At 44.5% G+C, this 24,800-nt stretch overlaps 2 protein-coding genes across 6 annotated transcripts; one reads left to right on the plus strand and one right to left on the minus strand.

The window, feature by feature from the left end:
- Nucleotides 1–5,266: 5,266 nt before the first annotated feature.
- PTTG1 (PTTG1 regulator of sister chromatid separation, securin) lies at nt 5,267–9,052 on the minus strand. Of its 4 annotated transcripts, none has more exons than XM_039390982.1 (7): nt 8,956–9,052; nt 8,619–8,712; nt 8,045–8,313; nt 7,922–7,996; nt 6,972–7,107; nt 6,343–6,492; nt 5,267–5,427 (listed from the first exon to the last, which is right to left on the minus strand). In XM_039390982.1, the coding sequence occupies exons 2-7, from the start codon at nt 8,689–8,691 to the stop codon at nt 5,312–5,314; spliced, it is 819 nt and encodes a 272-aa protein (XP_039246916.1). In that variant the 5' UTR covers nt 8,692–8,712; nt 8,956–9,052; the 3' UTR covers nt 5,267–5,311. The 4 variants fall into 4 exon arrangements, with proteins under 4 accessions (XP_039246916.1, XP_039246917.1, XP_039246919.1 ...); XM_039390983.1 differs by having other exon boundaries at nt 7,922–7,981; nt 8,030–8,313; XM_039390985.1 differs by having other exon boundaries at nt 7,922–7,957; nt 8,006–8,313.
- A 120-nt stretch (nt 9,053–9,172) lies between these two features.
- On the plus strand, nt 9,173–19,870 carry SLU7 (SLU7 homolog, splicing factor). 2 transcript variants are annotated; one of them, XM_027747646.2, is made up of 16 exons: nt 9,173–9,203; nt 9,508–9,685; nt 10,277–10,430; nt 10,644–10,724; nt 11,270–11,434; nt 11,581–11,646; nt 13,284–13,331; nt 13,821–13,952; nt 14,190–14,287; nt 15,703–15,770; nt 15,960–16,099; nt 16,832–16,993; nt 17,436–17,540; nt 17,721–17,795; nt 18,049–18,153; nt 19,122–19,870. In XM_027747646.2, the coding sequence occupies exons 2-16, from the start codon at nt 9,522–9,524 to the stop codon at nt 19,299–19,301; spliced, it is 1,743 nt and encodes a 580-aa protein (XP_027603447.1). In that variant the 5' UTR covers nt 9,173–9,203; nt 9,508–9,521; the 3' UTR covers nt 19,302–19,870. The 2 variants fall into 2 exon arrangements, with proteins under 2 accessions (XP_027603447.1, XP_039246915.1); XM_039390981.1 differs by lacking the exon at nt 9,173–9,203 and adding an exon at nt 9,269–9,369.
- The last annotated feature ends 4,930 nt before the right edge of the window (nt 19,871–24,800 follow it).

A 24,800-nucleotide genomic window follows, 5' to 3' on the forward strand; every position in this document is an offset into this window, starting at 1 on the left:
AGCCAAGGCTCTAATAGGACTTATCAATAAGGATGATAAAGTGAATTTTCATGAGTCATTGCACAGGAGGAGAGGAGCAGGGATGTCTCAGGCTGGGATTCAGCCGTGTCTGCAGTGCTCACTGGTACAACTTTCAAAATGCATCCTTGCTCTGGCCTTGGATTTAAGAACCTCTTTATGAAAGACCCTGAACTCAACGAATCTGAGCAGTGACACCCTTGCTGGCTCTTTAAATGAAGGTTATTTGAGTTTCCTGGGTCCCAAAGGTGGGTGTCATCATGTGCACGTGTCACAGCTAGATAACCCAAAGCAGAGCATCTGTACAGAACCTGAGTCCCTTGGGGCAGAAGCACATCCCCAATCCTTGGCTTATCTTCCAAGGAAAAGCAGGAAAGTGTCCAGTAAAGCTGAAACATTTGCAGAGACCTTTAGAAAGGAAAGATGACAGGACAGGTCCTTCACTCTGCTTTGTGAAACAAAAGCAATGATCAAAGGGAGGGTGGGGAAAAGAAAGCTTGTACACAGAGACTGATGAAGGCAGAGAGGAAACACTGAGCACTGTTCCTGACAGCAGGCAGGTTATTATCATCTTAGCATCTCATCTGGAACGTTTTGACTAACTGAATTGCTTTTTTGACAGGAAGTCTAGATCTTACCCTAATTCAGTGGCTGGGGTTTCTTGAGGCAATATTATGTCAGGCCAAGCAAGATGCCACTCCAGCCCTGAGTGCAGCACCCTCAGAAACACAACGTGTGGTCATGCAGAGCTTTCTGAGGGCATGAAATCACAGCCCAGGGATCATCATCACCAGGTAGTTCCAGCTTCACTGCTCTGTTTACTGCTCTTCACTGCATTCTGTATCAATAGAAAGGGCTGACTTCCTTCCCTCAGTGGGGAAGATGGTCCTCCCAGAAGGGAGATCTCTCCCAAACTGGTTAAAACCTTTACAGTAGTATAAAACATGCAGGCATCAGAGATAAATCAGGTTCTGCATATAAAAAACCTTTCACAGAAACATAGCCTTCAGAAAGCAGAGAAGACATATAGTCATTTCTTGCATGATTTCATAAATCTTTCATCCCTGCTGAAAGTATTTCTTTGTAATGGACAGTGAGATAACACCATGAGTTATGAATTCCAAGAGGAGCTGGAGCTTAGTCCCATTGAAAACTACAGAGAAATCCAAATTACTTTTGAAGAAATTGGAATTTCTTCCTCAATAGTCTTAAAAGCAACCTTTCACTTGATTTCTCTTGAAAGCTGAGTTCTATGGGTCTTTTCCTATGACACAGAGCCTTATGCAAAGATATATATATATTATTCTCTACTTGTGTGCATCTAGTTGTCTGATTTCTTTAAGCTGAATTGACTTAAAAATTTTAGAGCTCTCCCTCTGATTTGTCTCACTGCTTTAATACACAATAAAACCGATTGAAAAGAGAATAGGCTGACAGAGGAGGAAACCAAGGAAATACTTCATAAATCATGCACCTTTCATAGACCACTTTGCACATTTACAAAAGTCATGGTCATATCACAAGCCAGGTAGGATTTGATTTGCCATCTCACAGCCCACTGTGATGAATTAGGACACGGTGCTCCTACCTCTTCTGGAAGCATGGGAGGGCTGTCGGGCACACTGGGGCAGCAGAGTGAGAGGGGGTGGTAGAACAGCTCCTCTGTGCACTCCTGGTGACCTGGGCAGCCTCCAGAAGCCAGAGCTCTGTTCCTGGACAGGCTCACAAGAGAGGGAGGGACATGCCAAGACAGGAGAGCTGCAGCCATCCTCCATGACAGGTTTTTCTAAACTGGGAAATGTTCCCAGTAGGAAATGCCTGAAGAGATTCATCCAGAGGCATTAACCTTCCCCCAGAGTCTCTGGGTACGTGAGTGCACGGACAGGCACAGATTTCTTTCCCTGAAGGAAGAGTTTTGCTCCACACTTGCACAGAGGGCTGGGGTGTTGCCAGCACTGCCCACAGCCCCCACAGCTTTGCTCAGTGTCCCCCAGAACAGCCAGATTATCTGTCAGAGTGCCTTAAAACCCCACCAGTTGTTCTACTCAGGTTCATCATTCTCTTAATTATTTTGCTGTGACTGGCTGTAACATCTGTGAGGGCAAGACTGTGAGACTGGTACAGCACAGTCAGACCCACAAACCACAGCACATCCAGAGATCTGCTGCCACAGCTCCATCCTGGCCTCCAGCCCCACTGCTGCCCACAACAAGCCCTGGGCTTGCCTACACCCTGCCCTGGTGACAAATGGTGCTCCCTGCCCTGAATGCAGCATTTCTGTGGGTGAAGAAAAGCCACTGCTGCCCTGTCAGGCAGCTGGAGTGAAAAGAAATGCTGCAAAGTGGTCCCAGCCAGCACAGCACAGTGAGTGTCACGGCTTCAGAAGTGGCTTCACTGGATGCTTTGCAGTCAGAAGTTAAAAACAGGAAGGTTTCAAAGGAGTTACAAAGGCAGGAAGTGAGTCAGCCCTGAGCAAGAGGGACAGCAAAGAGTAACCCCTTGTACTGCAGCCACCCAGCCAAAGACAGACCCAACATCCAGAACCAGAGAGAGCCTGAGAGCAGAGTCAGGAACAGAGAGGAAAAGGGACCCTCCTTCTCCATCCACAGCCCAAAGGAGGGAGGTTTTATCCATCCAGGGGACTGTCTCCTAACCCCTCTTCTTCCTCCTCATAGCAGCAGCATAACCACCAAGGCACCAGCTTGTCCCCTCCCCTCCCTGCCCAGGCACAGCAAAGCCTCCTGCTCAGTTCTGCTCAGGAGCAGCTGAACAGTCCTCCAGAGCAGCTCAGCTGGGAGCAGGATTGCAAACCCTGTGGAGCATCATGAATCCAACCCCTGGCCTCCCCCACACTCATCTGAGTGCTGTCATTGGAAATGGAAACACCCCCACCTTCTCCACTGCCCACATCCCACAGGAGAAGGAATTGCCCTGAAAGCTGTCACAGCAGCCTGCACAGAGCAAGGAGGCCAAGCAGCATCTGAGCCTGGGCATCAGGGAGACTCGGGCTGCTTGCCTGGAAATGGGTGCTTACAGAGAATTCCCCTGGAGCAAACCCAGGAGCCACAGGCACCAGGGCCAGCACAGCTCAGCAGCACCACGGCAGGAGTTCTGAGGAGCTGCACTTCGGGGACAGGTACAAAAGAGGCCCTGGGGTACCTCCAGGCACACAAATTACATCTGAAAATAGAACCTGGGTATGAAGTCACACAGGCAGCTTTGAAAATTATACTTGAGGTATCTGACAGTATTGCCCATTACAAAACAAAAACGTTGCATTCCTGGTTGCAGAACCAGAAAAAACACTCAGCCCTTAAGCCTGGACAGTCACACCAGCACTGGGACCCTGCATTGTCAACAAGTTCCCACTGACTTTTGCAGGTTCCTAAATAGGGTAAAACACTTAAAGGATTAGCTGTTCCACAGATGAGAGCATCAGATTCTGAACATGTTGATCTCTCTTTCAAGCATACTGTTGAAGCTGTTAGGAAGACAAATCATGTTTTACTCTCTGTATTAATCAGAAAACTAGGATGCTAGTTCCAAATGAAGAAAAAATCTGGAGGACAGACAGAACTGGCTGAGTTCCAGCACTAAAAAATGCCCTCGTCCCTCTGCTTTTCCTGATAACCTTCTGTAAAGCAGCAAACCACTGTAGCAAAAGACTTGAGAGTCAGTATAGTCACACACACCGTGGGGGGGAACCAAAACACAACTGAATTAGAACGTGAGCTTCCTTGAGAAATGAGATTTCGGTGCAAAGCATTTCCTTGCTATTTTAAAGAGAACAGGGCACGGTAAGGTAGGCACAGAAGAAAACACTTCAGAGAAACCTTTGTTAACACTGACAGAAGCTGTTGAAAAGCTCTTATCTGAAAAAAAAAAAAAAGCCAAACCACAAAAAACCATCAACCAAAAAACAGCTGGGGCAAGACTGGCTAGAAGGTAAAAAGCAAAATCCAGTACCTGGCTGCAACTTGCAAGTTTTGAATATCTTCCAGTGCAAAAATTATCCATAGAAGAGTGCTGTGGTCTTGGAATCAATTTTGCAGAGGAATGTTTCCATTGTCATTTTGATTTCTTTTCTCTCAAACATGCTATTATAGGTCAGAATACTTCTGAAACCAGGAGACATTGCATTTACAAAATGAAGTTTTATTCTAAAGTTTTACAGAGCAAGGTTTTGTAAGTCAGCTTTGGAATTAGAAGCCTTGGATTCATAATAATGGGAGTCTTTAACTAACAATTTAAAATACCTTAAAAGAATTTATAAGCTGCTTCACAAAATCCAGGAGATGAAACACAATAGGCTCTACTCCAAGCAAAGGATCACACAGCTGCTAAAAGCAGCTCTCAAAGGTTGTGTATTATTTAAGAAGGAATGTGACTGGGCAACACCTAAACAGCCTTAGAAGAATCCAGGATAGACAAAGCTTCCAGGCTGGGCAGAGATTCACACACCAGGGACTGTTTTCACCTGACTGTGGCTGCCTGACAAGAGGCCACGGGAGGGCACTGTGGAGCTGTTTCAGTGCCTTAGTTACAGGAATTTCTCTGTTAAAATAAGCTTCAACTCTTTCTTCCCAGCTTGTTAGAACTGATAAGGACAAAGATGCATTTTGTCATTTTCTTTTATAGTGACTATTGTTTAACTCGTGTGTCTGGTAGACTGAACCCATCAAACTTTGATCTCAGTAAAGGCAGACAAGTTAAGAACTAAAAACTATTAAAATGCAATTAAGGATCAGTCAAACCCTGAAATCCCTACATAGAATTTCCTTTACCTGTATCTTTTATCTGGTTCGTTTGATATTTCGGTGAATCCTTTGAAGTTTCCAAACAGCTCCCAGCCCCTGGAGCCACACAGGGCTGTGACAATTAAAAGCAGTCTATAGCTGCATAAAAACCCAGCATACATCACCTTAGAGAACCACTGGGGAGAGCAAACAATTTCATATGAAAAATGCTGGAAGAGCACCAGCTCTAGTGCTTGATTTACACTAGACTGGTTTAAACCCTTGCATGTGTTTTAAAGGATCAAGTTATGAAAACTGAGGTCAGGTGGACCTCAATCTATCACAGCCATGTAGTCTAACCAGCAGGTACCAACCCCTGGATATGGTTCATAACAGTGTTTTAGTCTTGCTTACAAGCTTACCCAGGCTCTGCTTTAGTTGCTGGTCAGATACCTCCTTCTGAAGCACTGCTCACACCTGGAGCCTACTGAAAATGAACAAGTCTGGTACTATGCATGTTAGATTAGCCTTTATTAAAATACAGAACTACATGAAATTTAAAACCTGTTACAACATTCCTGCTCCTCATAAAAGTCAGCTGGAAATGGTGGCAGCTCAGGGAAGTGTAGTTTTTCCAGGCTAGCAATGAAGTCAAAATGTGCTTGCAGCAAGCCTGAAGTTAGAAATAGATCAAATCAGTTAGAGATAAAGAAATAAGTTAGAAATAAATCAAATCAGTGCCTCAAACTCACAATGTGCACTAACACAAGTCAGCTCCCAGAAGCTCAGCATAAACCTCCTGAATGGCCAAGGGAAATACTGTTTCATAGTCTAAACCAATCCCACCTAGCTGACAGTTTGCAAAGCACTGCAAAAGACTGCTCAGGGTGATGCTTTCCACTGAGACAGAGTTCATCTTCTTCCCAGCAGCTGGTATGGGCTGTTTTGGATTTGTGCTGGAAAGTGTTGGTAAATCAGGGCTGGTTTAGCTGTTGCTGAGCAGTGCTCACAGCTGGGACAGCTGCCTGCCCCTGACCCCAGGGCTATCCCACACCCTGGCATCACACCCAGCATCTAAAGCTGGGGGAAGAAGGAAGGAGTGCTATCTGGAGTCACAGCATTTGTCTTCCCAAGCCACCATCCCGTGTGATGGAGCCCTGCTGTCCTGAGGGTGCTGAACACCTGCCTGCTGATGGGAAGTAGTGAATGAATTCCTTGATTTGCTTTGCTTGATGCATGGCCTTTGCTTTAGTTATTAAACTGCTTTTATCCCAAACCCATGAGTTATTTCACATTTCCTCTTCCAATTCCCTTCCTCATCCCACAGCAGGGGACCCAGGAAGCAGCTGTGTGGTGCTTGGTGGCAGCTGGGTTATGCCACCCCTCAGCAACATCACTGAGACCACCACCTGTACCAGCAGGGGTGGGCAGTTCCACTCAGCTGGACCACACCAGAGCTGGCTGGTGCTGGGGCACTGCTCTGGTACAGCTCAGACAGCAACAGCAATTCACTGCTGGAGCCAACTGCCTTCCCTCCCAAACCCTGAGGAGCACTGTTGTATGAAAAGCAGGCTAAGGTTCCACTTACTGGGTGTAAACGACAGCTCTGGAGTGGGAAGAGGTGCTGGCTCCTCCTCTACACATCTGTGGTATGTCCTTGGATATACCATGAGGGGAACACCACGCAGGTCCAGATTGCTTAGTTTGCACTCCTCAGGAACATCAAAGACCTCAAAGTCTGTTTGGGAAAGACAGTCTGAGTAAGTAAGTGTGCAGTAGCCTGGGAAGCTGCAAATTCTCCTGGATTAAATTAAACGGGAAGCAATCTAAAACAACACAACACAAGGGGTATTGATTTGCAGTTACACCTTAGCTGCCTGTGACATTCCCTACACAGACACTTACCAAAAGACTAGATTGCATAATATAACTGCTAACACAGAGCAGCTTTTCATGACTTCAGCAAGCACAGCACGTTTCACCAACACTGAAGTCTCTGGCACAGCAGTTTTCACACACTCACATCCCCATGAAGAAGACTTTAAGGACACACTTTGAAGGACTGAGAAAGCAAGCACCCTTATGTTTCAGAAGGGACTCAGGAGAAATGCAATGCTGGCTTTGTGTGCCACAATAGCTTGGACAAAGTCTTACAACAATGCCAGCACTCATGAAAGCTTTATTGTTCATTTTAATAATTACACCAATAGCTCTTACCTTGAGGATCAAAAGGAAACATATTTTCTACTTCTGGCCAATCTTCTTGAGACTCGGCCCAGTCTTCTTCTTTACACTCTACCAAATCTTCATCAGACTCTGAAGTCCAGCTGTCTAATTCAGTCTTTTCATCAGTCTTAAAAAAAAGGAAGACATATTATTTGAGCTACTGTATTATGTTTGTAGTGGCTCTCCTGTGCTATTCAGGTCTTCAGACAAGCACACCTGCCCTACAGTCCTCAAGTAGGCCTAAATGCTACACCTTCAACACAAAGCTGGAGATGGGCTAATATTTCAGCAGTTTGTATAGCTCAGTACTACATACAGTGACAGCAAGTGACTGCACTGGAACATTTCAGCTCATATAAAACTGTTAGTACTTAACATGTGAATAAGGCATTAACTGAGACTGTCTTCCCCAGAGCCATCTATGTAGGTGCACTACTTTTGGCTAGAATAGTTATTTTCCTTCCTTGTAATTGATATGAGACATGTTTTGGATTCCTGCTGAGAACAGCATCAATACACACAGCTGTGGGAGCTACTGCTGAGCAGGTTTACAGAGCCCAGGCCCCTCCTGCCTCTCACAACCCCCAGCAAGGAGGCTGAGGGTACACAGCCAGGACAGCTGACCCCGAGTGTTCAGAGGGACATCCCCACATTGCACAGCAGCACACTCAGCAATGAACACAGGGGGAAGTGTGCTAAGGCTGCCACTGCTCAGGGACTGGCACAGCATCACTCAGCTGCTTATGTCTTCCTTTGAAATTTTATTTATTAAGTTGTCTTTATCTCAGCCTGTGAGTTCTCACTTTTACCCTTCTAGGTCTCTCACCCATCTCACCAAGGGAAAGTGAGGGAGCAGCTGTGTGGTGTTTAATCTGCCAGGGCTAAGCCACAACCAACCACACGTTCCTCTCCCCCCTCCTGCAGCAGCATGTTGTACTCACTTTGTTTGCAGTGTGAGGCTGATTTTCCTGCTTCATCTGGGGCTGATTTTCCTGCTTCATCTGAGGCTGATTTTCCTGCTTCATCTGAGGCTGATTTTCCTGCTTCATCTGAGGCTGATTTTCCTGCTTTACCTCAGGCATCTTGCTCATGACTCCTGTAGTTGTATTCACCTTTCCAAGAGCCCTTCTCAAAGGCTGATATGTGCCTTCAGGTACAGTGTTTACTTTTTTACCAAAACCCTTTCCCCCAGAGTGAGACATGGCTGCAGATGTAGTGATTGCTTTTTTACCAAGAGCCTTTCTCCTAGAACAAGTCATGGCTGCAGGTGAGAATGCTTTTTTATGAAGTGGAGTGCAAACTACTCCTCCAGAGTGTGTGCTCTTTCCTTTTGCTGGAGTGGTAGGAAGAAAAAAAAGCAAACTTTAGCACCATAACAACCCTAAAGCTTCAGTAAGTGCACGTGCTGGAAAACTTCTTGCCATAGAAATCTTTGTTTACTATTTATAACTCATAAGCATAAGCCACATCTATGACAAAAGCCCATTTATCTTAATTTTTATGATAATTGATGAGCTTAGAAAAATTAGTTAGGTAAATAGATATATGAATAGAAAACCATTGAAAACAGCGAATAACAAAACATGATTTCTGCCCCTCGCTGAACCCCTTGCTGCCTTAGGGCAGCAAAATACTCACAAGACCCTGGAGAGATCAGCAGCTGGCTCTCAGGAGCAACATTGTCTGCACCAACAGAGATCAGACTTGCCATCTTCAAGTTGATGAGACCACCCTGTAAAGTTCATATAGGAAAAAGAAGAAATAATTTTTGTCACTTCCTCCATCACAGCACACTTTTTAGGCAAGCTACATTAAAGCCAACGGAGCTGTCATGTACTAGTCCCTAGATGAGGGGGAACAAACCCCTATTTCACACTGCCCGGACACCCCCGCTCACCCCCGGGCCCGGCGGCACCGCCCAGACACCCTCACTCACCCCTGGGCCCGGCGGCACCTCCCAGACACCCTCACTCACCCCTGGGCCCGGCGGCACCGCCCGGCCCCCGGTGTGTCCCGAAATATCCGACGCACCCTCTGACTCCTCAAAGCGCCCCGCGACCCCACGGCGCCGCTTTTAAACTGGCGCCGCGCCGCCCATTGGCCGGTTCGACTGACTCGCGGCAGCCAATTGGCTCACGAGCGGGGCGGGCACAGGAGGAGGCCCCGCCCCGGAAGTGGGCGTGCGGCCGCAGGGCATTGTGGGTCGGTGGCGCAGCCCGGCAGGTAAAAACAAGGACCGGGATAAAGGAGTGGGACAAAGGAGTGGGACAGGGCGGGCTCGTAGGGGTGCCGCCGTGTGCTCCCAGCCGGTCGCGGCCCTGGGCCCGGCGCTGGCTCCCCGCGGCCGCCGTGCGTTGTCGCGCCGGGCCTGGGCCGTGCGGTAGTGCCGGTAAGGAGGTGCCGTGCGGGCCCTGCCGCTGGCTCGGGCACTGACACGGCCCGGGCGGCACAGGCCGCGGGAGGGGCTGCGCTCACACCGCACCGGGTGCGGGGCGGTGCGTTTGTCTTCACTTATTGCCTCTTGCAGGGGACAGAGCCAAAATGGCATCGGGGGCGGTAGCGAACGCCACCCCTGCAGGAGGGGCAAACGACGTGAGCCTGGAGGAGCCGAAGAAGATGACAAGGGAAGACTGGAGGAAAAAGAAGGAACTGGAAGAACAGAGAAAACTCGGAAATGCACCTGCTGAGGTGGATGAAGAGGGAAAGTGAGTTTTATTAAAGCTGCTGGTTAAAAGTGCCTTTTTTCTGGTGTGGTTAGGAGGGTGACACAGGGTTTCTGCATGAGTCACTGCAGAAGGAAATAGTTGAAGTTTGTAGATTTTCTTTGAATGCTTCAGAAGACAGATACTCTCCCAAAAAATGCAAGTTCAGTGTTTATCTACTGTGAGGTATTGACAGTTCTGCTAAAAGTCCCATTTACGCAGCTACTTACAAGTGGTATTTCAAACATGAGTAAGGGGGAACTTCCCTGTGTACCTGAGTTGTTCTTCCTCCCTCTCTTGTTTCTACGAGGCTTGTTGCTTCTGAGAAGACAAGTGTTGCTATTTTTGTGCTTAGTAACCTTACACAGAATAAGCTACTTGCTTTGGAGTCAAGAGTTGAGGTGAATTAGGTGGCAACAAAATCTCAGTGAAAGTCTCTGTTATCAAGTTTATTTTGCAATGCATTCTACCAACTGCATTGTTTTATTATCCCTCCTAAAGCTCTGAACCTCAATGTGGGAGTTATTTGTTAGGCTGAATTGCTGTGGGGCTTTCTCCCTGTGCCATGTATTTGTGACACAACATCTTTTACAGGGATATCAATCCTCATATCCCCCAGTACATCTCCTCAGTGCCATGGTACATAGATCCTTCTAAAAGACCCACCCTAAAGCATCAGAGGCCTCAGCCAGAGAAGCAGAAACAGTACAACTCCTCTGGAGACTGGTACAAACGAGGAGTTCAGGAGGTATGCAAAAGGGTTTTGCCAGAACATAAAGATTTGCTTTGATTGCATGAGGAACTGGTTGATGGTTATGTGGGTTTGAGGGGGGCAGGAACTGGGAAGTCTCACTCAGCAGGCAGATTGCAGTGTTTGGGGGTTGGGTGGGTCACACCTTGGGTGTCACTTCATGACTCCTGCCCAGGTTTGTGTAACTCTGCCCTTTGTGCCCCTGCCCAGAACTCTGTGGCCACGAGGTACCGAAAAGGAGCCTGTGAGAACTGTGGGGCCCTGACACACAAAAAGAAGGACTGCATGGAGGTAAACTGCACTTCTGTCTGTGACTTAATGGCTTTGGAAACCATGGGAATGCTCCTCCTAGTGAAGAACAGCCAGCTATAGGTCAGACAAAAAATACTGGCTTTGGAAAAGCCATGTTGAAAATGGTCGTGAGTGTTGAGATTAGAAATTTCTAAAGAAATTGTTCTGTAGGAAAAATGAAGGGGAAAAGTGATACTACTCGGGGTGTTGTTGGTGAGTTCTGTTTGTAACAAACTCTGCAGTAATAAGTGAAAATGTTTAACTTGTCATGTTAATCTGCATTAACTCAAGTGCTGCTGTGCCTGTCTTTCTGGATCATGTCAGCCAGAAGCCACCTAAAAACTGTTCTGATTGCTTTCTTAATTGTTAGGGTTTGGAGTCAACTGTGCTACACTGAAATGCAGAACTACTTGCATTTATTTACAATTCCAGTGCTGAATTTAACTGGCTTTAGAGAGGAGCTTGATTGATAAGATTTTTCAAGGGATATCTGAGTCACATATTTTAGCCTAATGGGCTGATCTAAGCATCCTTTTCTCTTTCAGAGGCCCAGGAAAGTTGGAGCCAAATACACAGGCATGAACATTGCCCCGGATGAACACGTGCAGCCCCAGCTGATGTTTGACTACGACGGGAAGCGGGATCGCTGGAATGGGTATAACCCAGAGGAGCACATGAAGATCGTGGAGGAATATTCCAAGGTTGATTTGGTACGTAGGGGCTGGGATTCCCTGGGGAAAGGTTGGGTGTTTGGCCTGGCTGGGCTGGGAGGAGGAACACTGCTAATGTGCACTGTTAATATTAAACCCTGTGCTGAACAGAATCATGGAAACAAGTGTATTTTCTTCCTCCCCAGGCCAAACGTACCCTGAAAGCACAGAAGCTTCAGGAGGAGTTGGCATCAGGGAAGCTGGAGCAAGTGGTAAGTTAACTAAACCCCAATTTATTTTTGTTTAAGCTGAATAAATAAACAACAGATTACTTCTGCTTTCTGACTCTTTTATTCTCTGTGCAGGGTCTGCTATTAGGTTTTATGCCCTCCAGTAATTTAAAGATTTTCCTGGCACTCTGTGTCATATTCAAGAATTTGAAGCATCTTTCCAATGAGAGTTGCTTTGTTTTCCCCTTACGGGCTAAAATTCTGTGTGATTATTATTCCTGCTAAAATTAATTACACGGAATTTTGAGTCAGAAGAACTTGTTTTCCATGTAGTCATTTTTTTCATGTACCGAAACGCTCTTTTTGTATTTAAAGATTGTTAAGATCTGGCCAATGTTGAGGTAATGACTTATGAGACTATGTATTGGTTTGGTAATGCTTAGTAGAAATTGTAATAAGAAGGTATTTTCTTTGTCTTAAACCAACTTGTTTTTTCTTCAGTTGTTGCTGTTTGTAATGTCTCTGGTTCTTTGAAGGCTGAGCAAATGTATTTCCCTCTGGCTTATAACTGCAGAGTTTGCACCTTCCACTAATTCCTGCAGCTCCTCCCAGATTATAGACAGTGCTTTTAGTAATCTTTGATACAAAATTGTAATTTTAACACACACACACAGAGCATTCTCACACTGCTATAAGTTTAACTAATTTCCATATGTAGTGGGTACATTCAACCCAAAAACCATCTTTGCCCCTGGTACCACCCTCAGCCCCTCCAGGGGTTCTGGGCCCTCTATCTTGTTTTGACTACAATATATCTTATTATTCTGGTCCAGGTGCACATCCTGAACAGGACGTCCTTGGTAAAATCTCTTTCCTTGGAAAGATTGTTAAACAGAAATTCAATGGAAAGTAGCACAAACCAGGAGAAAATACTTTAGTAACTGTCTAAAGTGAAAGCAAGTTATACAGCTATATTAAAATTTAAAAAATGCCTAAAAATCTTTAGGCATCACCTTAAAGAAATGAAGCTGTAAGAAAAAAGTTTCAAACAAACTTCAGAACTGTCTCTGAAGAAGAGGACTGGGGCTGATTTGCATAGTCAGCACTGGCCAATTTGTTGGTCAGTGTTCCAGGGCTCACAGTTGTTTCCATCTTCACCCCTGCAAGTATTTTCAAGTTGGAGGCTAAGCAGGTTAAAAAATGAAGTCAGGCTATCTTTGTCCAGCTTCAGTTATGCCTTCTGATTCATGCTTTTAGTATTCCTGTAAATTCTAACTAAATCCTTGAATACATATCCTCTTGATTGTTTTCTAAGCTTTCAGAGTTGAAACTTGGTTATATTTGCATGATATGAAATATTTTAGTCTAATCCACCAGTGTTCAAATGCATAGCAAGCTCTAAATAACAGCAACACAGTTCTAGAATTTGCTCTTCTTGCAAGGAGTGGGAAACTTAGTTGGGGATGCAGTGAAAAGGCCTCCAACACCTGTATGTCTTAGAGACAGTTAAGAGCTCTTTCCTAGAACATTATGTAGCATCTTTCTGCATTTTGTGCCACTGGTAAATTGTATTTTGTATCCAGCATCAAACTCTGCTTTGATTGCCCTTTGTATCCCTGCCATCTTTCCTCTCTCCACTATCTTGTCTTCTCTGCTGATGTGCTCTTTGTTTGCTGCAGAACTCCCCAAGACACCAGTGGGGAGAAGAGGAACCCAATTCACAGACAGTAAGATGATTGATTACCCACTGCATCACTCACGGGCAGAAGAAAGGACCTGTATTAGTGAAGCAGTGAAATGAGGGTGGTGTAAGGGTTTAACTGGCATGTCCGTGCCTGTGGCTGCCTGGTCTTTCAGGCAGAGATTGCTGGATGTCTTAGAGGGGTTTTTATTTTAATTCCTGTGTGTTGTCAGACCTTAGAGATACAAGCACATAACTAGTTTTTAATGTGGTATATTTTGCTCAAGATAACTGTTTTCTTAATAGCATCACAGTTATGTTTTGATAACTGTTTCCACGTGGGGAAATGGAAATCCTTCCCCAGGAGTATTTCTGAGCAGTGTCAGTGGTAGGTTGGCCTGACAGCACTTCAGCCCGGGTGAGCTGTGCTGGCCTGGAACTGCAGGGATTGCAGAACTGTAAGGAAACCACTAGGATCAGATTCTCAGGCTGCTCTCTGGAGTGAATGACTTAGAAGTTTCCCATCTCTCCTCAGGAAAGAGATCATAACAGCGAAGATGAAGATGAAGATAAATATGCAGATGACATTGATATGCCTGGGCAGAACTTTGACTCTAAGAGACGTATCACGGTTCGGAACCTGCGCATTCGGGAAGATATTGCCAAAGTGAGTAAAGAACAGTTACAAACAGTTCAATAAACTGGGCACTCAGTTATTAATGACTTTGTGTCTTGGGGTTAAGGTCTGTTTCAGTTCTGTTCATGCTCGTGTTATGGCTTGATAAAGGTCATCTTTTTACATGGATAGAACTTTTAAAGTGTCTAAACTGGGGCATAAAGGAGTAACTTCAGTTCTTTTAAAATCATGAATATTAAATGTGTTGTATGTTCTTTCTTTCCCCAGTACTTGAGGAATCTAGATCCAAATTCTGCTTATTATGATCCCAAAACAAGGGCCATGAGGGAGAACCCTTATGCCAACACAGGCAAGAATCCAGATGAGTAAGTTAAAACAGGGTCATTCTTGTGTATCCAACAAAACTCTTAAAAATTAGATAAATAGTTGTATATTTTCTTTTATCTTTATGTCCTTTTACTAATTAATCTCTGGTCAGTTGTGTATAGAAGTAGTAGTAAACGTGGAAAAAACCCTGTTTTATTTAGGAGCACCTTTTGTTTTAGTGTATAAAAGTGGTATTTTTGTAATGCTGACCCTTAATCTCCAGGGATGTGTGGACTTTCATTTTGTGTAGTGATCTGTACAGGGTCTAGAACACTGCTGCATCTAGAGGTGATGCCTGTGAACACTAATGATGTTTATATAAATTATTTCAGTACCTAAATCTTAAACTTTATCTTATGTTTATTGGGAGGCATTCAGGACTGGAGACTAACATAAAGTGTCTGTGGTACTTAACTAAATGTTTGAATTAGGAGTAAGATCTCCTATATGAGTGGATTCTGCATAGTGAAGATCTGAAAGCTTTGACATTGTCTATTCAGCCAGTTTAATTAAAGGTGCACATCTTTAATTAAAAATGGGCAGCCCTGGCTGCACACGGGGCTGTCTCACTTAGCACCCCAGTCAGGCACTTGACCTGTGCTGTGCTGTGAACCTCCAGAGCAGGCAGACTGTGAGTAAAACATGCATTCAGAGCACAGCAATTGGATTAGCTCACTGCCTGGAATAGAGTGGCAGTGCCTAAATGGTAGTAAATAATGCTCTTTCCACCTCTGTTAGCCCCCAGCTAGAATAATGCCAGTCAATTCACTTTTGTTTTAGATGCAGATGCTTTCACTTGTCTCTCTCGTCATAGTTTGACCTTTGTTGACTCTGTTTCTGCCACAGCTTTGCAAACTGTAAATTTTCCAGAATGGCCTTGGGGAGGTTGAAGGGGGGGGATGGGGTTGTTAACGTTGTTTGATCTTCAACCTGTGTTTCATGTACACACTGTGCATCTGTTCAGGGCTGTGCAGAAGTGTCCCAGCTTTGCAGGCAGCAGCAAAGCTGTTCCCAGGCTTTGACTCAGCCACAGCCACGGGCTGGGCTGGAGAGGTAGAATCCAGGAGCTGAGGATCATTGTGCTGGAATGTCACACACCATTGATGGGTGTCTCTGTGCAGTTAGATCTGAGTTTAACTCGCAGTGCTTGGCATCCCAGACAGAGTTCCAGGCCTGTGCCATGTTTCCCTGTGAACACACACAGCAGGTTTTCCAGGGGGCTGTGGGATAATTCCACGGCTCCACAGGGAGCCAGGGCTTTCATTTCATGTACCCAGTTCAATGTGCCTGCTTCTCCCTCCATTCTTAACTCTTAGGGCACAAAGGGAGTTTTTTCTTCCCTGTTGAAGTTGTGTGATTGTGTTTAAGAGGAAATGCCCTTCCCAGTGCTCAGTCCTGTTGCTCTCCCCTGCAGGGTTGGTTACGCCGGTGACAACTTCGTTCGCTACACGGGAGACACCATTTCCATGGCACAGACCCAGCGTGAGTGGGGCTGCTTTGGGGGCTTTGTGAGGAAAGGGGCTTAAAACACTTCAACTGCTGGTTTGCAAAAGAGAAATAAGTCTTTTTGGATTGAGGTCTTCTTCCAAATTGCTTCAGAACTGAAGAATGTAGTTTGAATGTGTACGTCAGTTTAGAGTAAATGTTGAGTGAAATCTCTTGTGTACACAGTGTTTGCTTGGGAAGCTTATGACAAAGGCTCTGAAGTTCATCTTCAAGCAGACCCTACCAAATTAGAGCTCCTTTATAAATCCTTCAAAGTGAAAAAAGAAGATTTCAAGGCACAGCAGAAAGAAAGCATCCTAGAGAAGGTAATAGGCATTTGGTTTTATTTAATAAGAATTCTGTCAAGTTGGGTGTCTGGGTCTTGGGGAACAACCAAGATTACTAATCCTGTGTGAAAGTGCATCAGCTGTTCTCAGCAGCTCAGACTTATAAATATAAAAATATTTTTATACACTATCATTGATTAGATTAATGTTATTATTTAATATAGGAACTTTTGAACATCTGTTGGTGTTTCTTTGTATTTTTGGGAGCTCTTCCATAACTGTCAGAATTTCTCCACTGAAGAAATCTGAATTTCTTCATGACTCAAGTTTTGGGTGCAGTCTTGTACATAAATATTTGTTTTATATTTTGCAACTCACTTCTTGGGCAACTGCAGAAGACCTGAATAATCAATTTAATTACTAACCTTGTCAACATTCAAGTTTGAAGGGGGACAGAAAATGCTGCTCTGGTTGTACCAGAGCCTTTTGGCTTGGTCTGAAAAGTTTTCCCGCTCTCAGTGAGGAATATCACTGTTGTCATTCTCTGGGCATAAAACAAAACCAAAAAAACCAACCATGTAAAACTAAACACCACAGTGGCCATGGGAGATGATGTATTTCTGTCTTCAATATTCATTACAGATTAAACTGCCACCATCCACTCTTATGGCTTCTTCAGAAGGTGCTGAAGGTGCCATTTTTGAAATGTTTAACTACAGGAAAGATGGTTTTTTTCAAACCTATTATATGTCATTTCTATTTGCATTTTAGTATGGAGGACAAGAACACCTGGATGCCCCACCAGCTGAGCTGCTGTTAGCTCAAACAGAAGATTATGTGGAGTACTCCAGGCATGGAACAGTCATCAAAGGACAAGAGAAAGCTATTGCTTGCTCTAAGTATGAAGAGGATGTGAAGATCAACAACCATACAGTAAGCCCTGGGTTGTGTTAAAATTCTAGAAAAATTAAATACCTTCCCGTTGGAGGTATAGTAGGAGACAGTACAATATAATTAAAACAGCAAATAAATTTCTCCTCTCTCAAATGTGACACTCTCCCTTCTCTGCTGAGGAGGAGTTTCAGATTGTCATGGTTGGGATGTGAATTTGAGGAGTTGCCATGGCAGTCTTAAACTAAAGGGGAAGTTACTCTGTTTCCCTTCCACTTTGAATATGAGTTGACTACATGCTGTTGCTTTTCTCTTTTCTGACAGTGCACCTGTAGGGCTGATGTGGAATAGCAGAAGTATTGCTCATAACTTCCTTCTGGACTGTTTGAATAACTCACTCCCCAGGATATAAGCTGAGCAATAAACTGCAGCCTCCTGCAGGAGTGTCCTGGTGCCATAACTGCTGTGGTGTGTTCTCTTGCAGTGCATTTGGGGTTCATACTGGAAAGAAGGCAAGTGGGGCTACAAGTGCTGCCACTCCTTTGTCAAGTACTCCTACTGCACAGGAGAGGCTGGGAAAGAAATCGCTGTAAGTGTTGTCTCAGTCACTTGGGAAGAGCTGGAAAGCATTCTCCTGCCTTGCTTAAGGTTTAGACTGTTTTGCTTTTTGGGAGGGTTGGCTTTTTGGGGGGTTGTGGGATTTTTTTTTGTCCTTCCCCTTTCAAATGTGCTTAATAACTGGGCATCCCTGCTCTTGTCTGTCGTGTAGAACACAGAAGCAAGTTTACTGGAAGAGCAGCCTGGGGAGGAAGAACACATGACAAAACCCAAAACACTGATGGAGGTAGGATGCTTCCCATTCTCACGAAGACATATTTTGCCTCAACATTTTTAGAGATGAAATTATATGCATAACTACAAAATTCTGTAGAGTTATAATGTGCCTGACAATGACTGGACTGCATTGTTAGATTATTAGCACCTCTATGGAAAATTAAGCTCTCAAATAGCATTGAGAGAAGTCTGGATTTAGTGGCTTGGACATTATTAATGTTGGCAAGTTGCATCTTAACAGGAACTTGTTTCCCACCTTACAGATCCATCAGGAGAAACAGAAAGAGAAGAAAAAGAAGAAGCACAAGAAGAGCTCAAATTCAGACAGTGAGGGTGAAGAGAAAAAGAAGCAAGAAAAACTGAAAAAGGTGCACTATATTCTTCAGTGGCTTTGTGGCAAAAAGAACTTGACATGTATTTTACATCAGTGCTATGAAGCCTGTAATGTAGTTCCTGTGCTATACCTTGGGATGTTCTTTGATGCTAATTTGGAGCTAGAGCAAATTTAAAATGCTGTTAGATGTTCCGAAGTACATTCCTTGTTTCTCAGGCAAACGTTCAATAAATATTTAGTTTTAAAAGATGTAGTTTAGGTGACTTAGAACACTTCATGCCTAGGCACTAACTACAGCTGTAGATCTCTAAAACACATTGCAGAACAATGATTTGTGTATTGAAGAAAGGTGGAGACATCAAAGGCACTGTCAAAGCTTATCTTAGCACCTTTTATGCCAGGCTTGGGCCCAGTCTCACAGCTGGTGCAGTAAATCCATGCCCCAAACTATGCACTGCCTGCTGCTGAGCAGCCCTCCCAGGGGCACAGCAGCCTCAGGGTGTCCAGGGGGGACACCAATTAAATCTGTGGTTAATCAAGGCACTGTACAAATGCACTTCTTTTCAGTAGCAAGGAGCAGCAGGACTAGTTGGCAGAATAATACCAAGGATTTAAAAATCAAACCCCCAAACCTATACCAGAATACAAGAGCAAACCATCCCAAATCCCTAAGATCAGATGCTTGCTTACCTGCTTTTGTACTTGCTGGATCATGATTACATTTTAGGTAAATCCAAGGAGTTTTTTTACTTGATTTTTTTGACAACTGGAAAGAGATTAAAGTGTCTTGTTTGCTAAATAGCATTCTAGCATCAGTTTATGTTAAACACTAAAAAATGATGATGAAGTGAAATGTGCTGTAGGTGTGCCAGACAGGTGTGCATTGCTTATCCCTTCTGCCTGCTGCTTGTCCATCATGTGAGAATCTAAGAAAAACCTTCTGGGGTTTTTTTTGCTTAACTTTCCTTGTGGAATTTTTGTTTTCCTTTGCTCTCCTTTCAGGCACTAAATGCAGAAGAGGCTCGTCTGCTCCATGTTAAAGAAATCATGCAGTTGGATGAGAGGAAGAGACCCTACAACAGCCAGTTTGAGGCCAGGGAGCCAACAGAGGAGGAGATGGAAGCCTACAGGATGAAAAGGCAGAGACCTGATGATCCCATGGCCTCTTTCCTTGGACAGTGATCACAGGGAAGATCATTCTGCTCCAAAAGGCTTTTTTTCATACTTGTTTACAACTCTCCAGACACTTGATTCCCTTCCACATGTCTCAAGTGCCAGAAGTGGCACCAGAGAAGTTTGTGCAAACTTCTTTCAGCAGACAGAAGCAGTCCAGTACTTGGAGCAATGTTATGAGTGTGTGTGGGTACATGTATGTGCACAAACACACACACATATAGAACATACGTGTAAATAAAGTACATGCATGTACTGTGGAAATCCTTGGAGGAGAAAAGATCTGATGCTGACTGAAATTCTAGGTTGGTTTGGCCAACTAATACAAGCATAAAGTCATGATCCAGTAAAACTGAGTCCTCAAACGAAATGGTCAGCAGGTATCACTTAATATAGAGCAAAAATTATTGACAAAAAGTCAATACAACTGCTAGAGCTTATTTGTAAAGGGAGTTGTCTGTCTCGTGGCTTTGAAGGAATGAGTAGTTTCTTCCTTGATCACTTTGTAGTAAGTGTTTTGGAAATGTAAAAATCTATTGCTTTGTACAATTTGGAATAAATTAATATAAAAGTTTTAAGTGCTGTCCAGCCTTTCTAAGGAAGAGGTTAGGAGAAGCTGACTGTAGAGCTTTTAAAATCTGACTGCTTCTGCAGATGTTACCCTACAAATTTCAGTTGCAAGGATGTTCTTTGGTTTTCTGTGGATGACAGTATCCTGTTAGATGGTGTGATAGCAGGTGTCAGGCTCTAATACCTCATGATAATGTGAAGCACCATCTGCTTTGTGTTTGCAATATTAGTCCTTAAACTGGGAGTTTTCCTCTTTAACTATTAAAAGTTGAAGAACTGGGTAAAAAAACTGCACAGCTTGACTTTAGAGTTGGAAGGATTTGGGAATTATTTCTGTTATGGCTTAAATTGTCTTATTAAACATGGCTTTTATAACCACATTTAATGTGGTTATATTAATGGTATGACAGGGAAGACTCTGTAATCCTGGCTTTTCTTAAAACTAAGAACCTGATTTCAGTTTCCACTTTGTCAATAATGAAGGAAGTTGAAGTTACTGGAAGAAAATGAAACAGCATGTTATACCTGTCACATATTGAACCCATCATTTCTACCTGTAAAGCTGGTTTCCTTTTTTTATTAGGTTTTCTCCAAGGCTGCATCTGCTTCCCTTTTGTTTTTGTTACAGAAATACTAATTCTGAACACAGATAACTTTATAAGACTGATATATCTGACTGTGGACTTTTCTTTTATAAAACTTGATTTTAAAATCCTTCTGGCACTTGCAAAAAAAATATAACCAGCTGCTGGCAGCAAAGATCTCAAGGTGGAATTGTTAATATAACCAAGTACCAGAAAGAAAAATCTTCAGAGTGGTCATCAGCTTTTGCAGAAACTGCTTTTATGTTTCCACAAAAATGTGGATTTAGACAGAGGGGGAAAAATATTAGGGATATAGTTTCCCTCCTGCTACACTAGTGACTCATGTTCTGCTGCTTTGGACTGGGAGCTGCTGGAATGAGCTGGTTTGGACTGGGAGCTGAGCTGGTTTGCACTGGGAGCTGCTGGAATGAGCTGGTTTGGACTGGGAGCTGAGCTGGTTTGCACTGGGAGCTGCTCTCCTCGGGGCTGGGACACCTCTGTTGGGCCAGAGGCCTCTCACTGCAGACACCAACTGCTGTTGGCTTGGTCTGTGCCAGGGTCGGTGTGAGGGAAGAGGAGGTGTCAGAAGGGTTCCTGGAGCTATTTACACACCTCTCTAAAAGTTGCAGTTAAGTCTAAAAGACTTAATTCTTTATAAAGGAGGCAATTCAGAAACAACACAGGAAGTAACACCAAGGAAATGTCAAGACCAGCCTTGTAATCTGTGGATTGACTGGAAATTTTAATACATCAGCTCTACTGAGTTTATGCAAACTGATTGTTCGGGGATTTAAATTCAGTCCTAAATTTAGAATACTTAGATTTCACCAACTAATCAAAGCCAAGCACCTTGGGCCGTAGCTGGTCCTTGCCAGATCTGGAGTCTGAACTGCAGAGGAACAGAGCTCCTGTTTCATAAAGGATTGTCAGGCTATTTTTTTAACATTGACAGGATGGTGTGTTATCCTGAGACTTGTTCTTAAACAGCTGGAACATGATTCATGTTTCTTTTTAAAATCATCAAATTATGTTTCCAGCTGGAATATCCCAGGCAAATGGATAAACGTTTGTTGGAACAAGTTGCAGGAAATGGAAGTGATGCTGATACACATCAGGCCTTTCAGGAACACACAGACCTGTCTGGTTTTCATCCTGAATATGAAATGACATCTCTCCTCTTTGGGAGCTTATTCTTGGGGCAGCATTTCATGTATGGAACGAGGTAAGATTATTTCTGGGATCATGGACATTTCTGCACCTGCCCCTGCTAATGCACAGACTACTTCGGGAACAGGAAAAGAGTATGATGAGAATTTGAAACCTCTCTCCTCCCTTTCCTTCAGCTGTCCCTGCTGCTGGAGACCATTTGTAGAAGCTCCAAGACAATTTACCTGTGAGACTGGAGGGGCAGCAGTTCTGTCCTCACAGTGTCTGCTGCTGCAGCTGCCCCCAGTGCTGCTCGGAGACCTCAGCAGGAGTGAACCACCCAAAAAAAGTGGCCCACTTTGAGGTGTGTTTTGCAGCCCTTGCCAGGTTACTGCCTGTTGGTTACTGTGCTGCCCATGTCACAGTTGGGTCAGTCTTTGATGGTTTTGCATGTCCTGAATACCTTGAAATAAAAGGTTTAATTTGGGGGGGAATTGGAATGCTTCATGTGGCACAAAACAAAACTTGGTACTTCCAAGCTTTTTGTAGATAAGCTGAAAAAGTGATTTCTGATATGAACTGAAGCAGTTCTTGCTAACCAATTCATCTGCCAGGCTGAAGATGTCTGTGATGGGACAGTGCCAGAAAGCAGTTCCTGGCAGGTCTTGGCTGGCAAAGTTCACCTCTGACACCTCTGCCAGGGGAAATTCTAAGCTTCCACCTCCAGTCTCGAGAATTCCCTGCAAACCCTTGACTGAAATAAGTTGATTAACTGGAGGATCTGACTTTCTCTGTGAGCAGCATCTGTTCCTTCAGCTCAGCTCCTGTTTCTGCCATGTGGCACTTCCAGCGAGAGCGGAGCCAAAACCAGGCTCAGGAGTGCAGGGATGGGAGTGACTGGGACTAACCAAAGCCAGGCTCAGGAGTGCATGGATGGATGGATGGCAGTGGCTGGGGTGTGTCAGTGCCTCCTGCCCCTCTCTCCCAGCTCTCTCCTCTCCCCCACAGCACATCTCAGGCACCAGCACTGAGGAGACCCTTCAGTCCAGGCCCAGGTCTGTGACAGCAGCAAGGTTTGTACAACTGCTTTGGTGGCATCTCCAAGGTGTCTTGGGGGGTGGTTTGAGAGGGTCAGTAGAACCTCTTCTGGCATACAAATGGAATTTGATGTTGCATGTGCTCTTGGGGCTGTTGAGCTTAAGAATGTGTGACCATAACCTGACCTGCCCCCTGGCAGTGCCCCCCAAAGTGCCCTGGCACAGTTATCTCACATGAAATCTGCTCTGCTCAGTAGAGCAGGGAGCTGCAAATAAAGAGCCTGTTCTCCCACTTCTGCCATTAACTTACTGCCCAAGTGTGGCTGAACAGCCCCAAACCTGCCCATTGAGGAGCATTCCTCAGCTCTGGGGCTGAGAAGTGTTGAGTTCAAAGCACTTCTAGATATATTTATATGTATACCTGCCTAAATTATATGAAAGAGACTGGTAAAACAAGAAGGATTTCCTCATATTAAATAAAAAAGAAACTCCAAGTTTGTTAGTGGATTGTCATCATTAGATGACTCTAATAGAATTTCACATTTTGTATTGAGGAAAATTGCTTTTAATATATAACATCAAATTTAAAAAGCAGAGATCAATTGTAGCATCTTGTACATCCACTCATAGGAATTTCAGAACTGACATCTTCTGGGCTTCCTGTTTTCTGTTAATAACTTCTTACAACTTTACCACATGAAAAGCATTTTTATTTTTGTTCCTCAGTTTTCTTCACAGTGAAAACTCTTGCAAAAGCTGTTGGAAAATCTCCATTGTGCATGGCTTCCAGAATAAGGTTCTTATTATAGCAGGAATGGTTCATATAAAGAAAATGTGTGCTTCCTAAAATATTAATTGTATAATGGTTTTGATATTATTCTGTCATTCCAATACCTTCTGAAGTCCAGGGAAGCTCCAAAATTTAAATGATTAACTGGCATTTCCAGACTCCTGGCCAAACTAACACCACGTGTGAAGTTCTGTGATTAATGAGCCAGGTTTGCTTGGAGCCCTCTGAGACCCTTTTTAGTGCTTGATTATTAGAACAATATTGCTTTTACTTATGAAAATATGTGCTCAAGCTGTGTTGGGAGACAGCCTGATTTTTTTCTTTTTTCTGAAAGCCACATTCACAGAATCACAGAATGGTTTGGGCTGGAGGGCACCTTAAAGACACCGAGTTTCACCCCCCTACCCTGGGCAGGGACACCTTCCATAGACCACGTTGCTCCAAGCTCTGTCCAACCTGGCCTTGGACACTTCCAGGGATGGGAGTCCCCAACAAGAGCCATCAGTCCCCATTCCAAGAGATAGAAGTTCAGATCCTGCTGAGTTTATACATTTGGAGGCTCCACTGCAGAAAACAAAAGCACGTGAGAAAGAAATTCCTGTTCCCAGCCATTATTCTGAGCTGGACTGTCCTCCAAGCCCAGACCTTCATGGTCAGTGCCTCTGTTGACGCCCTGGAATTTGCCTTTAACCCCCCAGTGCCAGAGCAGGCTGAGCCTGTGCTGGTTTGTTGGGGAGTGTGGCAGAGCTGCCTGCTCTGCGTGGGTACAGCTCCTTTCCTCAGGACATCTCATGGCCACATGATTTATTTAGCCTGCCTGTAACAGAGCCCCAGTGTCCTGCAGTGCTGGGAGGGAGCAGAGCCTGCTCCTGCCCTGTAACGGGAGCACAGCCCTCCAGAGCCCCCCTTGGCATTTGTTTGTCCAAGTGCAGAGAGGAGCACACCCCGAAGACAAAAGCAGGAGCAGCTGGCACTGCTGCTCTGGGCCCCCCCTGTCCCAGGGGAGCCACCAGGGCCCTCTCTGCTTTCTCCTCTGGCCTCCTACAAGTAACAGATCCCCCCTCCTGTGGGAGCTGTTTATTTGCACTGTCTACGCCTCAATACTTGGCTGCAAGTGTGGCTCCTGAACGTGCTTTTTAAGTGTAGTAACAAGTTGTGTTTAAATTCTGGTTTTATAAATATCTGCGGAAAAATGAAAGTGCATTCTGTCAATGACACATTCCCCAAACAAAATGCCACATTTCTTCCGTGAATGCTCTTTCCTTTAGCCAATATAAACAAAGAGTTTTGCCATAGGTTTGAGTGGAATCAGTACCAGACTCAGAGCAGATTTCTGGTAAATCTGTTTGGGTGCACACCCGTGTCCCAGGCACACACCCCT

This window comes from Pipra filicauda, unplaced genomic scaffold (genome assembly GCF_003945595.2).
Source record: "Pipra filicauda isolate LSUMZ 115617 unplaced genomic scaffold, ASM394559v2 scaffold89_size2521313_pilon, whole genome shotgun sequence".
Lineage (NCBI taxonomy): Eukaryota > Metazoa > Chordata > Aves > Passeriformes > Pipridae > Pipra > Pipra filicauda.

Coding starts and splice junctions, on each gene's coding strand:
- SLU7 (XM_027747646.2), top strand. CDS start 9,522: ATGGCATCGGGGGCGGTAGCGAACGCCACCCCTGCAGGAGGGGCAAAC. Junction 14,288..15,702: donor ACAGGCAAGAATCCAGATGA/GTAAGTTAAAAC, acceptor TCTCCCCTGCAG/GGTTGGTTACGCCGGTGACA. Junction 17,796..18,048: donor AACCCAAAACACTGATGGAG/GTAGGATGCTTC, acceptor CCCACCTTACAG/ATCCATCAGGAGAAACAGAA.
- PTTG1 (XM_027747648.2), bottom strand. CDS start 8,691: ATGGCAAGTCTGATCTCTGTTGGTGCAGACAATGTTGCTCCTGAGAGC. Junction 6,493..6,971: donor GTTTCCTTTTGATCCTCAAG/GTAAGAGCTATT, acceptor TTTCCCAAACAG/ACTTTGAGGTCTTTGATGTT. Junction 5,428..6,342: donor AGAGCTGTCGTTTACACCCA/GTAAGTGGAACC, acceptor TTCTAACTTCAG/GCTTGCTGCAAGCACATTTT.